Source organism: Hevea brasiliensis, chromosome 18 (assembly GCF_030052815.1).
Source record: "Hevea brasiliensis isolate MT/VB/25A 57/8 chromosome 18, ASM3005281v1, whole genome shotgun sequence".
Lineage (NCBI taxonomy): Eukaryota > Viridiplantae > Streptophyta > Magnoliopsida > Malpighiales > Euphorbiaceae > Hevea > Hevea brasiliensis.
The window spans coordinates 47,088,147-47,102,131 of record NC_079510.1 but is presented as its reverse complement, the minus strand read 5'-3'; the positions used below and the strand labels follow the sequence as shown (position 1 = coordinate 47,102,131).

The 13,985-nt window shown below is 34.3% G+C and overlaps 3 protein-coding genes across 6 annotated transcripts; 1 reads left to right on the top strand and 2 right to left on the bottom strand.

Annotated features, from left to right (window-relative positions):
* Window positions 1-460: 460 nt before the first annotated feature.
* LOC110649389 (uncharacterized) lies at window positions 461-4,726 on the bottom strand. 2 transcript variants are annotated; one of them, XM_058140321.1, is made up of 6 exons: window positions 4,341-4,721; window positions 2,692-3,585; window positions 2,133-2,333; window positions 1,294-1,489; window positions 727-907; window positions 461-629 (listed from the first exon to the last, which is right to left on the bottom strand). In XM_058140321.1, exons 1-6 carry the CDS (start codon window positions 4,425-4,427, stop codon window positions 626-628), a joined length of 1,563 nt encoding a protein of 520 aa, XP_057996304.1. In that variant the 5' UTR covers window positions 4,428-4,721; the 3' UTR covers window positions 461-625. The 2 variants fall into 2 exon arrangements, with proteins under 2 accessions (XP_057996304.1, XP_057996305.1); XM_058140322.1 differs by having other exon boundaries at window positions 461-907; window positions 2,692-3,582; window positions 4,341-4,726.
* A 372-nt stretch (window positions 4,727-5,098) lies between these two features.
* Window positions 5,099-7,416, top strand: LOC110649376 (uncharacterized). 3 transcript variants are annotated; one of them, XM_021803920.2, is made up of 2 exons: window positions 5,099-5,649; window positions 6,855-7,416. In XM_021803920.2, exons 1-2 carry the CDS (start codon window positions 5,359-5,361, stop codon window positions 6,906-6,908), a joined length of 345 nt encoding a protein of 114 aa, XP_021659612.2. In that variant the 5' UTR covers window positions 5,099-5,358; the 3' UTR covers window positions 6,909-7,416. The 3 variants fall into 3 exon arrangements, with proteins under 3 accessions (XP_021659612.2, XP_021659620.2, XP_057996995.1); XM_021803928.2 differs by having other exon boundaries at window positions 5,101-5,649; window positions 6,847-7,416; XM_058141012.1 differs by having other exon boundaries at window positions 5,102-5,649; window positions 6,851-7,416.
* Window positions 7,417-7,979: 563 nt separating this feature from the next.
* On the bottom strand, window positions 7,980-9,248 carry LOC110648808 (uncharacterized). Its single transcript, XM_021803167.2, has one exon. The coding sequence runs from the start codon at window positions 9,031-9,033 to the stop codon at window positions 8,146-8,148; it is 888 nt and encodes a 295-aa protein (XP_021658859.1). The 5' UTR covers window positions 9,034-9,248; the 3' UTR covers window positions 7,980-8,145.
* Between the last annotated feature and the right edge of the window lie 4,737 nt (window positions 9,249-13,985).

Below are 13,985 nucleotides of genomic sequence, written 5' to 3'. Positions count from 1 at the left end.
TTTTTCAACCTTAAGAGGCTGTCTTGGAAAGTGCCTTGTATCCTCCAGTTGGACACTTACAAGTATTAGTAATAAATAAAGAAAATCATGTTTGCTTTTGTTAACAAAATCTAAAGTATCACAATATGATTGCAAATTCTAGAAATTTATTTATCTTTGCAGGAGGACCAATAAATACATCCCTGTAAATATTCCAAGTTGAAATCATACATTGATAATTTTAACAGTGGACAAGAATTTTTGTGAATTCAACTTCTACTCCCTGTTTGAAATTTAAAATTTTACAAAAGTTAAATTTAATTCTTTTTTTTTTTTAATTCACAATGAAAGAATTCAATTCCTTCTTAACTAAAAAAGAAATATTTTTTTTTAAATTTTCAATTTTTTTTCTTGTAAATAATTGATTCCAAACGAAATTTTTAGGAAAGAGTTACAGATAGAAGCATTTCAAGAGAATAAATTCTCTCTAATTTTTCTTGCCTTGGAATAATTTTAAATTGAAGTATCGTATTTACATTTCAGAAATCTCCGTGGTTGTTCATTTATAGTATCTTTTTCTTCTTCCTTCTGGAGAAAAACTAGTGGCAGATAGCTCCCATTATGAACCATTTTGTACAGCACATTATCAACTGCTACACTTGGGCAAAGAATGGTTGTGAAGAAACCTTACAAGTAAATGTACAAATAATTGATACGTGGGACTGATACTGAACCCAAATAAATCACCTCTCAAGCTTCTGAGATAGGTCTGCAAGTGCACGATAAAGAATTGCTGCAGCAGGTGGCCTTGGTAATGAGCCAAGAAGTATATCTGATGCACTTATTGACTGGCTTCCATAAAATCTGGAATTCTCTTTCGCACGTGTGGTGACAATACTCCCTTCAAGTGAACATCCAACAAATGCTCCTGCACATACAGCAATTGACAAGTAAGCTTTAAGAAACAATATCACTGTGTGAAATGAGATTCAAAGGCAAAAAAAAAAGGGAGGCATTTACATGAGCCGCAAAATTAACTTATATAAAGGGGGGAGAGAGAGAGAGAGAGAGAGAGGGAAGGGGAGGGGGGGGGGGTGGTGGTTGGTTGGGGGGGAAGAGGGGAGTGTTTAAACGGAAAAACAAAGGTGAACATGTAAGGTTTTATGCTCTCTTCCATAAAAAGCTAGTGAAGCATGCAAAATAGATGTGACTGAAATTGAAAACAAAAGACCAGGTTAAGTATCATTACATCTGGAAGTTAAAAAATATGACGCTTTTAATCAACAAAATATTAACTGAGATATTTGCAAATACCTTTACTGCAGCTGTACGTATAACAAGCAGCATACCCACCATCACCAGCCCTCAAATCAGCTTCAACTGCCCGTCCAATGACACCAACTGCTGCACTCAAACCAGCACCCATTGAAACATGTGCATTGCCGCAAAAAGTCTTGACAGCATCATTTGTTCTCAACACAATTATGAAATCTGTCAATTCGCCTCCAGCCTGCACACAGATCAACCCATTATTAATAGAAACACACACCCTCCTAAAAAAATTCCTAAATATACAAAAAACAAAAAATCATATTAGAAGATACAATCAAGACTTCATTGAGCTGAGATTTAAAAACATCATGCACTCTCAGATACAAATAATTGGAAACTAAATCAAACCTGAGAAAATTCTCAGAATGTGTATCAACGCATGACATATACATTAACTAAAGTGCCCAAAAAATGCCAAGATCTGAGCAAAAAAATAAATATTAATCATATTCATCTATTGATTGGAATCTAGAAACATGGAAAAGCCAAAAAATTTCAACAATTAAAACTCTGCTTGGGAGGAGGGTATGGAGGCTTTTTAAGGTAAGGTATCAAAACCTCTCCAACCACTAATTTGATTGGTTGAAAAATTGGGAGCTTTGGATGTTTTGAAACATCTAAAAACCTTAATCTCCCTAAAAATTCTTGCTTTCAAACAACATACTCATGTACCTATTACTTTAGAAACCCATACCTTACCTCCAAAAACTTACTCTCAAACAATAGTATAACGGTGATAAATGCGATAAAATGGTTTCAATTTTCAATTACATTTTACACAGTTTGCATGTTGTAACCGAAGTTAAAGAGATGCTTATAACCTGTGCTCCCCAACCCATGCCAAATGAAGATACAGCAGAGGGCGGAGACCATGAGCCATCTTCTCTTCGAGCGACTACAAGCCCAGTTCCAACATTATATGTAACCATCACTCCAACTTTCACAACTGTGATTATTGCAAGGCCTTTTGCTTGTCGTAGAATGGCATCTGGAATTGATTTCTCAGGTTTTAGACAAACTGCCTGGCAATGGAAATACATCAAGTCAGAATTCAAGAAAGATACCATAGTTATTGCATGAAAGTTCTTTGGCTACACACATCTCCTGTACCTCACTTCCTTTTATCATTTTCCCTGCCTCTTTATGTATAATAAAAGAGGAGAAAAGGAAGATTCTCAAGGCTAACACAAGCAGTTCCCAAACAATAGCCTATCTTGATTGAATTCCAATTGAACAAGAGTGTGTAGTGGAAAACCTTAACTTATAGTCTATTCAATTAATGACTTCAATAGAGTTTGTTAAGCAACAGAAATGAGAGAGAAAGAGAAAGAGAGAGAGAGAGAGAGAGATTTAAAAAATGGGTGACATCCGAAGTCTTACCTTGTTATAACCCTGAATTGTATTTGCTGCCTTATAAATCTCATATTCCATGGATTGTCCCCATGGAAAATTAACCCAGGATCTCAAAGTACTAAGGTCTGTCAAGTCATGGGTAGGCAACTGGGCAGCATGGCTTACTTGGTCCATCAGGTATGGCTGGACAGTCTGAAGCCGCACACAACATACATCACAGACACGCTGAGGATCTGCAATACGAAACTTCACTGGCAACAAACTCCTACCTTTAGAGCACTCGCCACAAAATATTCCTCCACAAAACCTGCAATGATGCCTGGAGCACATGATTGGATGAAACCGCACACCACACAGCATGCAAGCAGAGGCAGTACTATCAGCCAACCATCTTGGAGGCTCTGCTTCAAGAATCTCCCTTGCATTCCCAAAATTGGCTTCCGTGAGAGTTTGAGCCATCTCTTGCCAAGCTTGCTCTAATAGACGGCTTGATATCCATGAAAAATTGCAACTACGAATATCACCTGAAGCAATAGCGCTCACTTTTCCACGAGCTGCAAGTAACATTTCCACTATCACATCCCACATGGTTAAATCCTTCTCTTCTCCAAGGTAATGGTTCCATCCCATGTCACCATCAGGAAAATAACCACCATTTGAATGAAAACCTCTGCTCCACTCTTCATGATCATTTCCCAACATGGGTGGAACAGAAACAGGTATCCAAACCCCAGTTTCTTCAGAAAGGGGTGAATCATAAAAGAAGTACTTCCCTACCTTTTGCTCACTGGTTTTTGTTTCGTTCTTCTCATTATTCCTGGGATCATTTTCTCCAGAGGTAAGAATTCTATGGGTCCCTAATCCAGTGGTGGCTGCAGAATTATAGAAATCTGTAGAACTTTCAAGTCCCCCATTATCCTGCTATTAGAATAAAAATGCAGCAAACCATCAATTAAAAAAAATGAACAAAGGGACATTTATAATTGCAAGGAGGAGATAACAACATATCATAGCAAATCTCCTTCTTTTCATCTTTCCCATTATTAGGAAGCATTGTTCTAGTTTCTGACTTCCAAGTAAATGAACAGCATTTATATGCTAGTGCTTGGCACTGGTGAAGTCAGCGATGGCATTGTTAGTGAATTTGATTGAGTACAAGAATTTTAGTAGATAGTGTACAAGAATTTTGGTAGATAGTTTAAGTAAAGGCGTGGTGTTATTTTAAGATATATAGAGACACCAGTAAGTGTAAAGGATATAGAAATGGCTCTCATGGTTCCAATTGCATATATAAAGCAAATACGAGGAAACATTCTAATTAAATTTCACGTTTTGACGGATAAATACTCCATTTTCTTTATTCAAGCTAACGAGTCACAAATTTGAAAAATCATTGAGGTTTCAAATCAGAAAATCACAGAACTAAATAAAAAAGTTAATCACAGAAAATCACAGAGGTCTAAAATTGCTTTCACAGCGATAATAAGCTCAAAATAATAAATTAAAAAAAAAAAATCCAAATTTGACATAACCGATAAATTAACAAGACCTCTCACCATAGAGAAAACAAAACCCTGAAATCATTCAAATCAAACCATTAACGCAAAAGCAAGCGAAACAAAGAAAATAAACATTCAATTCAAAACTTAATCAACTAGCAGAGGGTAAAGAATTACCGGAAGAGAATTGGAAACCCTAGTCTCCAAATTCCCAATTCCTTCAACTTCAAGATGAGGTTCGAAATTTAGAGAATTACCCTCCATATCGTGCAAGGGAAGAAGCAAAATTCGGCATATAACAAAAGAAAAAGGCAATTAAAAAAAAGGGAAATTGTGATGAGAAATTTGAAGATAAGAAGGCAGAGACACAGAGAACAGGGATTAAGGAAGGATAGGGAAGAAGGGAGTAATGATTGAGTTGATGAAGGGAACTAGGGTTGTAAAGGCGTCTTCTTTGGGCTATGGGAGCTTTCGTGTTGATTATATCTATCTTTGTTTAACAGTTGAATAACAAACAAAACTACTATGATTTTATGTTTTTTCAGAAAATTAGGAAAACAAAATTTAAAGCACCATTTTTTTTAATAATAAAAATATTAAATATATTAATTATAAAAAAATATATAAATATATGAAATCTCAATCCATAAAATCTAACTTAAATTGAAAATCCCATAAAATCATATTTTGATGATATTTCTCTCTTTTAAGATTTACCTAATGATACCAAATTACCAATCCTATCTCATTTTCTTTTTTTTTTTTTTAATGTGGCTTAATCTTCCTTATTTAATAATAAAGATTAATTTTCAATGAATTTAAAATTATAATAAATTTATTTTAAATTTAAAAATATAATTTAATTCAATAAAAAATAAGATAAATTTCTCGTCTGGTTTTAAATATTAAATAAATTTATGAGCTTCATGGATAAAAAAAAATCCTATAAAAAGGTTTTAAACAAAGTTTTGCATAAAATTGTTTTAATATATTATTAAATTTGTGCATCCGCCAGTTCTAGAGCAACCGCAGCAGCTTATCATCTACTGCCTCTTTGATTGAAAGGAGAAGGGAACCAATTCAATCTCTGACCGAAAGAGACTGCAAAGTGTCTCCTACCCCAGATTTAGCTTGAATTGGAAAGTCTAATTTAGTCCAATCCAAATCGAAGTTACCATTTTTTTATGTCTCAACAATGGTAGCAATCCACTCTACCATCATCTTTTTCCCCATCCTCCTTATCTTCCTTGCAACTCTATTGCAATCATCGTGTTCTTACGTCACAACTAGCAAATACCCATTACCGATTCCTTCGCATCGCGCCCTGTTTGCTGCACGTAGAGACCCCCGACAGCAGATCCCTAATTGCAGTGAGATGGTGTCGGGACCTCTCTGTTCTCAAAACCCCAATTGCCGGTGGTGTAAGAGTGACGCACTTGATGACATGTGCTTTAGCAAGGCTGAGGCTTGGAGGCTGCCTCAACAGGTCTTCGTTTGTGATTGATTTCCTACTATTTACATTAAGCTCCTCTCGATTTCTTTCTCATTTTTCTATATTTTGCTAGTTCTGGAACAGAATTTTATGTAATTTTGGTATGGGTATGAAATTGGAAAGATTCTTCTTGTTGTTGCTGCTGCTCAATGAATTGGGTTTCTCTGTAGTTCCAGAGATTAGAAGGATTGGCAATTCCAGTAAAGAAATTCTTGCTCATGTTGATTTTGTTCTTGTTTATCAACATCAAACAGTGTTTTTTTATATTATTATTATGATTTTTTGAACCTATGTTGATCCCGTGGCAGCCATAATTTACTCTCCTGCATTTCTTCTTCATAGCAAATGTGTAGGAAATAGATATTAGTTGGGGTTTGGATCTAAGGAGAGAGAACTGTTGCTTAATGAAGGAATCCTTATGTTTTAGTTGAACATCGCATTTTATGAGCCTGAAAAGCTTTGAGTGAATTGACTGAATCTTAATCCGCTCATAACATGTTTCTTTAAGCGAAGCAACCGTGTGACTCCTAAGCACGCCAATTATGCGAATGTCCTGCCACATGAAAGCTTCTAAAGCTAAGTGCAGCAATGCCTTTTGCTTAGCTTTCTTGCTTTCCTTGTATATCATATTGATGATGATATTTTCTGGATTGGTGCTTGGTTGAGTTTCTGTATTTGTGCTGCTTCTGCTCTCTTTATCTCTATGAAAATTGTAGCTGTGATTAATGTGAAATTGATGAACTGGCATTGATTTCAATTATGGACAATTATGATGATACTGGTTTCTCTCTTGGTGCTATATACTGCTAAATGGGAACTGATGGTTAAACATTTAGGCACTGCCAGTATGGAAGTTACTTTATAGGTTAAATGGGTGGAATGGAATGGAAATTGCCTTAAGTTTACATGGATTTAGGCTTGGAGTTAAGTTTCAATTTTTTTTTATTTTTTTTTTTTTAATGAAGACTTAAGTTCCAAGTTATTGGCAGTGAATACATTGAAGTTTTGGAGTTTGCCAATTACATATCCTTGGTGCATAGGGAAATCTTCTAGATTATATTTACAGTTTGTTTGGTATTGAATATTTGTTAATTCATCTGCTTGGTGCTGTCTGATTTAATTAACTAAGCATAATGAACCTTTTGTTTTTTATGCTTGTCTGTTTAAGAGAATAATGCTTCTGATTTTTAGGAAGGCAGTGTGAAACTGGTGGAGAGGAAATAAGAAGAATCAGTACACTCACAAGTTGTTGAGCTTACTGGTTTTTCAGAAGGCCATTCATTTTGGGGGTATAAGAAAGATGCATATATTTATGCTTTGGAACCCTTTTCTTGAGTCGGAATTGAAAATTCTGGATGTTTTCAATTCGCAAGTATTCTGCAGACTGCACCCTTTTGAATGTTTCTGCCTCATCATCGGTTTGGCGAACAAATCAGGATAATTCTAAATATGATCTTGCTGTTATTTGAGAATGGAAACAACTCATTGCACACCATTGGTAGGTAAAAACAAAAATTGTTAAAAGGAAACAGTTTACTGAAATTGGAAGTTGATGCTCGACAATCTCTTAAATTACAGTAGTCCTAAGGACCTTCTGATTGCCAATATGACTTGGTAATAAACTAGTTGCATCCTTTCTGAAATGTAGTCAACGACTTTAGTACGTGAAATATACTATTTCTCATCATGTACCAAAATCAATTTACTAATGGTTATGGCTTGGGAAAGTATCCCAAAAAGTTCAAAAAAATCTTGACTATTTACTGGTTGTCCTCCTTTTCATGTCGTATGTGTTGTTACCTGACCAATTGAATAATTCCCATTTACCATGCGAGGAATGCCACTTTCAAATATTTTCCTTTCTTAATTTTCTGTTTTCTACTCTTTATATATAGATTTTTTAGATCCTAAACACTAAATTCTTAGCGTCCATGGAAACACTTTCCACAGAAAAAAAGGGGTAAATCTGTAGTAGTGACCTTTTAATTTGAAGGGATAAAAATATCTTAACAAAATTGCAAAATTTTACATGTATGATATCCGAAAATAAGATTGCTTGAACTTGAGCAAGAAAATGACCCTCAAGAACTAGACGCGGAGAGTAATCTTTCCAGCAAAACTTGCGCTTTTAAGGACTTGTAACAAAGAAAAATGCAAATCTGATTCTTTCCTCAAGCAAATTATAGACAGGTGCAAAATTATGTCTTAATGAGAGGCAAAAGCCTGGTTATATCCCAGGGAACTTCAGGAGCAAAGCCTAATGGGAGATTGACAACTTGCTAGCGCTGCCTGTAAAAATCTTAATCTTAACCAAACACAAGAAATAATCAAGGATGAACTGAATTAGAAGTAAAAGAAGAAATGTTATTTTCGTCTGAGTTTCTTCTTTCATTTGGGATTGAACAATTTTTTTTTGTTCAACTCAGTCATTTCATGGTCAAGAAACCTGAAAAAATACAGTAGAAAAACAATTAAACTACATTGACACTTTCATCTTCGTATCATCCCTTCACAAAGATATTGCTTCACAGCATCTCTCATATCCTTAAAACGATCACACCCCTCAAAAAACTTAACCAACTTCCCTAACTCCCTATCACCAAAATCATCAATGAAAGGCCTCACTGGAACTGCATTTTCCGGGTGGAAAATGTAGCAGTTAGGATTGTCATCAACAATCACTACCCTATTCAAGTCCCTCCCCACCTCAGACAAGTCCTTAACAAACTTCCCATCAATTTCCTTGCACGAATCCCTATATAGCCGGTGTGAAATTAACCCCTTCACGTCTAGCTTGGTGAGAACCAGCGATGCATATTCTTTTAATCCGGCAGTGAACACCACCAACTCGTACTTTGCAGCCAGTGCCTCCAAGAAAGCATCAACTCCCGGTCGCTTCAACACATAAAAATTCATGAATTCTCCATCAATATTTGGCCTCACTATGAAATCAAACACTTGCGGTGGTGGGTCTGCTTTGGAATGCACCAAGGTCTCATCAAGATCAAGAAAGACAGTCCTCTTAGTTCGCGAAATCAAGGGCGGTAAGCATTTGCTAAAGGAAAGCGCTCGGTAAATGTTATATTTTTTAAGGCCGTATTCTTGTTGAAGTTCTTTTCTGTGGTCCTTCAGTCCCTTCTTCAAGATTTTGTAGCCTTTGTAGCGGCTATTGAGGGTGCTAATGCGTGCAAATTTGGAGAAGATCTTGGCAAGGCGGCTCTTGCATGAATAGATAGTTTTGTTGATGGGTGCGAAGATGGCAGAGGAGGCAGCAACCGCCTCGATCTTAATAGGATATTTCTTCCGTTGATGGCGATGACTGCCCCGGAGATCTCTAATGGACTTTTTTGGGCTTTTCTTGAGGACCCTGCTAACCATTTCTAGCGTTCTACAGAAAACACAGAGAGAGAGAGACAGACAGAGATTGATTTTGGGTTTGTGTGTGAGAGAGAATGGAAATGAATAGGGGTGTGAGGGTGGATTTTAAATTTTGGTTCGGTGCAACGGTAATGAAATGGTTCGGAGCCTAAGCAAGAGAGGGAGCAATTAAAAGAAAAATGATTGTTTAGAAAGTAGAAGTTTAACAATGGCACAGAGCGAAGCAAGAGCAGTTAAAAGGTTAAAGTTGATAAAAGGATGGTGGTTTTTCTTTCGTCGGTAATTGTAGGTTTTGGGTAAAATTTAGAAAGCGTCCGTTAGATGTAGAACACAGTACCTCCAGCTGGCTTCAACTGTATTTTAAACTTACTAAAGTCCTGTTTTTCAATTCCACTTTGCAACCATGCAGCGCATGAACCGACCTACTGGGGCCTTGAGCCATTTCTTTTTCGTTCATGTTGAGCTCAACATAGAATTATAAGGTTCCTGCTAAGTAAAATGGGTCCGTTCATACCTAGAGTCTAGCAACCATTACACTCGCAGATCACCGGATAACTGCTAAGCTGGAGATTTGGAGCCCTTAGCCGGCTTTGGAAGACAGGTTCTTTGCTGTTGTTCATGCTTTCTCGGTGTGCTTGGAAAAACTCCTTTGGTCGTTCTTCCCCTCGATGCTTGGTTGCTAGACGGTCCAGTGAAGGGAGACTTCTCCCTAGAATTGTTTGCCAGGGTTTTCTTGTGTGGACCTTGGGCCTTGATTGTGTTGCCAGCCTTTTCGGCCCTTTTTGTTCTGTATGCTGCTTGGTGTTGGGGCAGGAATTTTTAGGCCCTCAGGTTGTAATTGTGTTTTAAACCCATTTAATGAATCAATTTTTCAGCAAAAAAGACAAAAAAAAAAAAAAAATCAACTTTTTCTGATATAGTTTTCCATGATTTTATCAACTCAAGAAAACGTAGTGAATCATCAACTAAAGTAAGGAATCAAAGAGCAAAAGGGTACAAAAGTAGAAGGCAGAGATAGCATTTTTCAACAAAAAGGTTTCTAGTAATTCTTTAATTAAAGATGGGGGACTTATGTGTGGAGTGTATACAAACTAGTGTTTCATATATAATTAGCAAGTGCAAAACCAACGTGGATAGAGAGATTCCATAAAGAAATGGTAGAGAGATTCCATGAAGAAATGGTAAAATCCGACAACTAACACATGCTTTGGCAATATAGTCCAAAAGCTCCATGACCATTGAGGCTAGAGGTAAATTTCCATCAAAAATAGGAAAAAAAAAAAGTAATGGCGACTCTTCTTTATTAAAGATTTGCCTTTGACTAATCAACTAACAACTCCTCAAAGCAACTTGGTCAAATAGGGAGTTGGGAGATTAGAATTTGCATGCACATTCATATAAAGGAACAAAGAATCAAAAAAAAAAAAAAAGGAATTGGAAAAAATTAAGAGCAAATATGAATATTAGAATTTAAATGGGCAAAATCAAATCAAATCAAATTAAAATTATAATCAGCCCAGTGGCTACTCTCAATCGGTTGATTTGTTTTCTCTGAATTTTCAAAACTCAGCCAATTTCAAAACCCTGTCTTTTCTCATTGAAACATTGTCTACGTCGATTGACAATTGAGAGACTTTTGCAGCAACAAGAGGAGAAAAATACCACCAATAGTTAATGCCATCCTCAATCTCCGGCCATCATATCCTAATCATTCTTTAAATATGACTGTAGAAATTTTTCATTAATTCTATCTATGTCTCAGTTTGAACGTTTGCAAGAATTTAATTTAATTAATTTTTATTTTTATTTAATTTTTTAAATTTATAAAAATATATTTAAAAAAAAAATAAAAATTAAGTATAATTACGTGAAATTTTATTTTATTTTTAAATATTTTATTTTAAATGAAGTCAATAAATTAATGGAAGGTCATTTTTCACTTTATTAATCATAATTAGCAAAATTCGGTTTAAATTGAAAAATCGAATCGAACTGAGTCAATTCAGTTCAATCGGTTTGATTTTAAAATTTAATCGGTTCTGTTCGGTTTTAATTTATAAAAATTTCTGTTATTTTGGTTCGGTTCGATTTTGAAGAGAAAAAAATTAGTTAAACCGAACCGAATAGTAATTTATATAGTCAAATCGAACCGAATCGATTTTTGAATTAATTTATTTTTATGGAAAATTTATGAATTATATTTAATTTTACATATATTAATTATTTAATTTTATTGATTAATGGTTATTAGGTTCAAACCAAAATTAAAATTAGACCAAATAACTTGAAAATCAAGTCTAAATTAAGAAATTAATCAAAAATCAAACCGATCGGTTTAAATCGAACCGAACCGAAATGTGATTCGATTCGATTCAATTTTTCATCAATTTCGGTTCGATTTCTAAAATTGACGGTTCGATTTTTATAATTTAATTTGGTTCGGTTCGGTTTGAACCGATTGCTCACCCCTAATTTTGTCTAACAATGCTCATGTAATTTAGAAATTTTAAATTTTTAGAAAGTGTTAAAATTTAACTTGATTAATTAATAATAATTTTTAACTTTTTGAAAAATTAAAATTCAATTATTTCACTTAGAAAAGTAACTTATTTATTTTAATTCAGTCAAAATATTTTCTAAAAAGTTAATTTTAACATGTAAAAATTAAAGTGTGATATAGCTTTTATAAACCACGTCAATTAATAAACTTTTAATCTAACATATTAAAATTATTTAAAAGGTTATTAATGTTTTAAATTTCAAACCTAATTGAAATCTAATGAAATAAAAAAAACCATGTAATCAATGACATAACTATGATATCATCATTAACTCATAGACCATACAGTTATGAAATTAAGAACTGAGAAGAGGTCACACAATTTACCAAGTCAACTGCTTCTGATATTTCCCACTGCAACAAACCCTTTTCAACTGTGGGCCAGACACTGCCACCTGGGCCTGTAGCATGCAAGAAAATTTTGCATTTGACTTTTACGTGCTTTCATTGGATCATGGGCCCATACCCATAACAAAATTTACATTTTTTATATTAATTTTTTAAAAATATGAATTAAATAGTTATTTTTATTATAATATTATTTAAAAGGAAAATAAATTTAAAGATTAGTGTGTATGATATTTTAATAAAATGATTAAAGTGTAGTGAAATTAAACAATTGCGGATCATTTATTTTATTATATTAAAATATTTTATATAATTTATTTATTTTAGAATTTCATAATTCAAAAGAAATGGTTGATAAATTAATCTGGGCTCCCTAGTTTCTGGAGTTGGTGGAACTAATTGCTGGTATTATGGATTTCATTAGACTGTTAAGTAATGCATAATGAATTTGTTTTAAGTGCACATGTATGAGTAAATGATCTAAGAGAAGGTATTAATCTCAAGGCCATGTTTGGATACCTCTCAAAAATATTAAGATTCCACATTAGTTTGAAAAAGGGTAATATATCCCTTATAAGACCTTGAGCATTTCTCTCACTTTAGCTAGTTCTATGGTGAATTAGACCTGATTCATTTTCTTAAGATGGTATCAAAGTCTCCTCAATTAATATTAGGCCTTATATAAGTGTTTTACGCTTTAGTATTCAATCTTGAGTGTGAAAATATGTGTTCAGATCCCACATTAGTTTATGATAAAAATAATGTATTGGACACTCTTTCATTTTGAACTAACTTTTAGGAGTAAATTAAATTCAACTCATTTTCTTGAGAAAAATAGAATAGAAATAATTAATAAATATCTAAATCTTATTAAAAAAAAAAATCATATGGGTATTTTTAAGGAGTCCAAAGATTCATTTGATAAGAAATAAGGTTGGATAAGATTTTTTTTTTTTTAATAAGAAATTGAGAGAATAGAAATTTAAATCTGAATCTTTCAGTCAAGTAATATGCTTTTCAAGCTAAACTAAGCAACAAAGATGGATAAGTTAGTGAAAGAATTAAATGATGAAATCAGATGAGCTATTATATATAATTAATTAATTAATTATCATTGGGCACTTTGCACGATACTGAATAGCAAAAGAATTTAAAAACAGACTCATGATTTTTGTAACACCCCTGATTTTTTATATATTATTATTGGGCTTTGTGTAGGTATCCTCAATTCGCAGAAATTCGACAGTTGTCCGGATCTGTGAATTTCCGGCCAAACAGACCAGCTACCGGAAAAGTCTCCGAATTGGATCGAGGTTTTGGCTACCCCACCATTGTCAGGCATCCCGAGCGCGTTCCCGAAGTCGGAATCGGCAAAGGTAAACCCGAACCTTGCTTTTTCATAATTTTCTAGTGCTTAAATAGGATTAAAAATCCATAAAATATTCGTGGTAGCTTAGAAAATTACGATTCTTTTTGCAATAGCTTAGTAATATTTCTAAGGACATGAGGCGAGTTTTATAATTTTTAGAGCTTATTTGAGCAGTTTTTGCAAAAATGATCAATTATAAGGACTAAATTGAAATTTTACATATTGTGATGAATGATTGATTTGATGGGCTCAGGAGGGGCTGTGTGATGTGATTGAGTTGTGGATATATGGATTGTGGATATAGAAGTGTGTTTTAAGCCCTTTTACAGGTTGGGTAGATCCTAGGTATAGGGGAGACTCTGCCGGATTTTCGGCACGACTTAGGACGTATTGGGTCTTTTCTTGATTTGTATTGGGTCATTTGTATTAAATAATTGTAATATAATTGTCAGGTGAGCCGGGACAGCCTTCTTCCTCCGCCCAGCCGCCACAGTGATTGCCGTCAAGTCTGTGAGTAAAATATTAATTTTAATTGTAATTTCGATATTATTATATGTTCAAGCATGCCCATGCATCACTTATATGCAAATATTTATGTAGTTAAACTCTAGGCACGATTTATGTTGCATTCATAACTGTTAGCGTGCCATGGATGTTGTTGTGGTAATTTGGAGC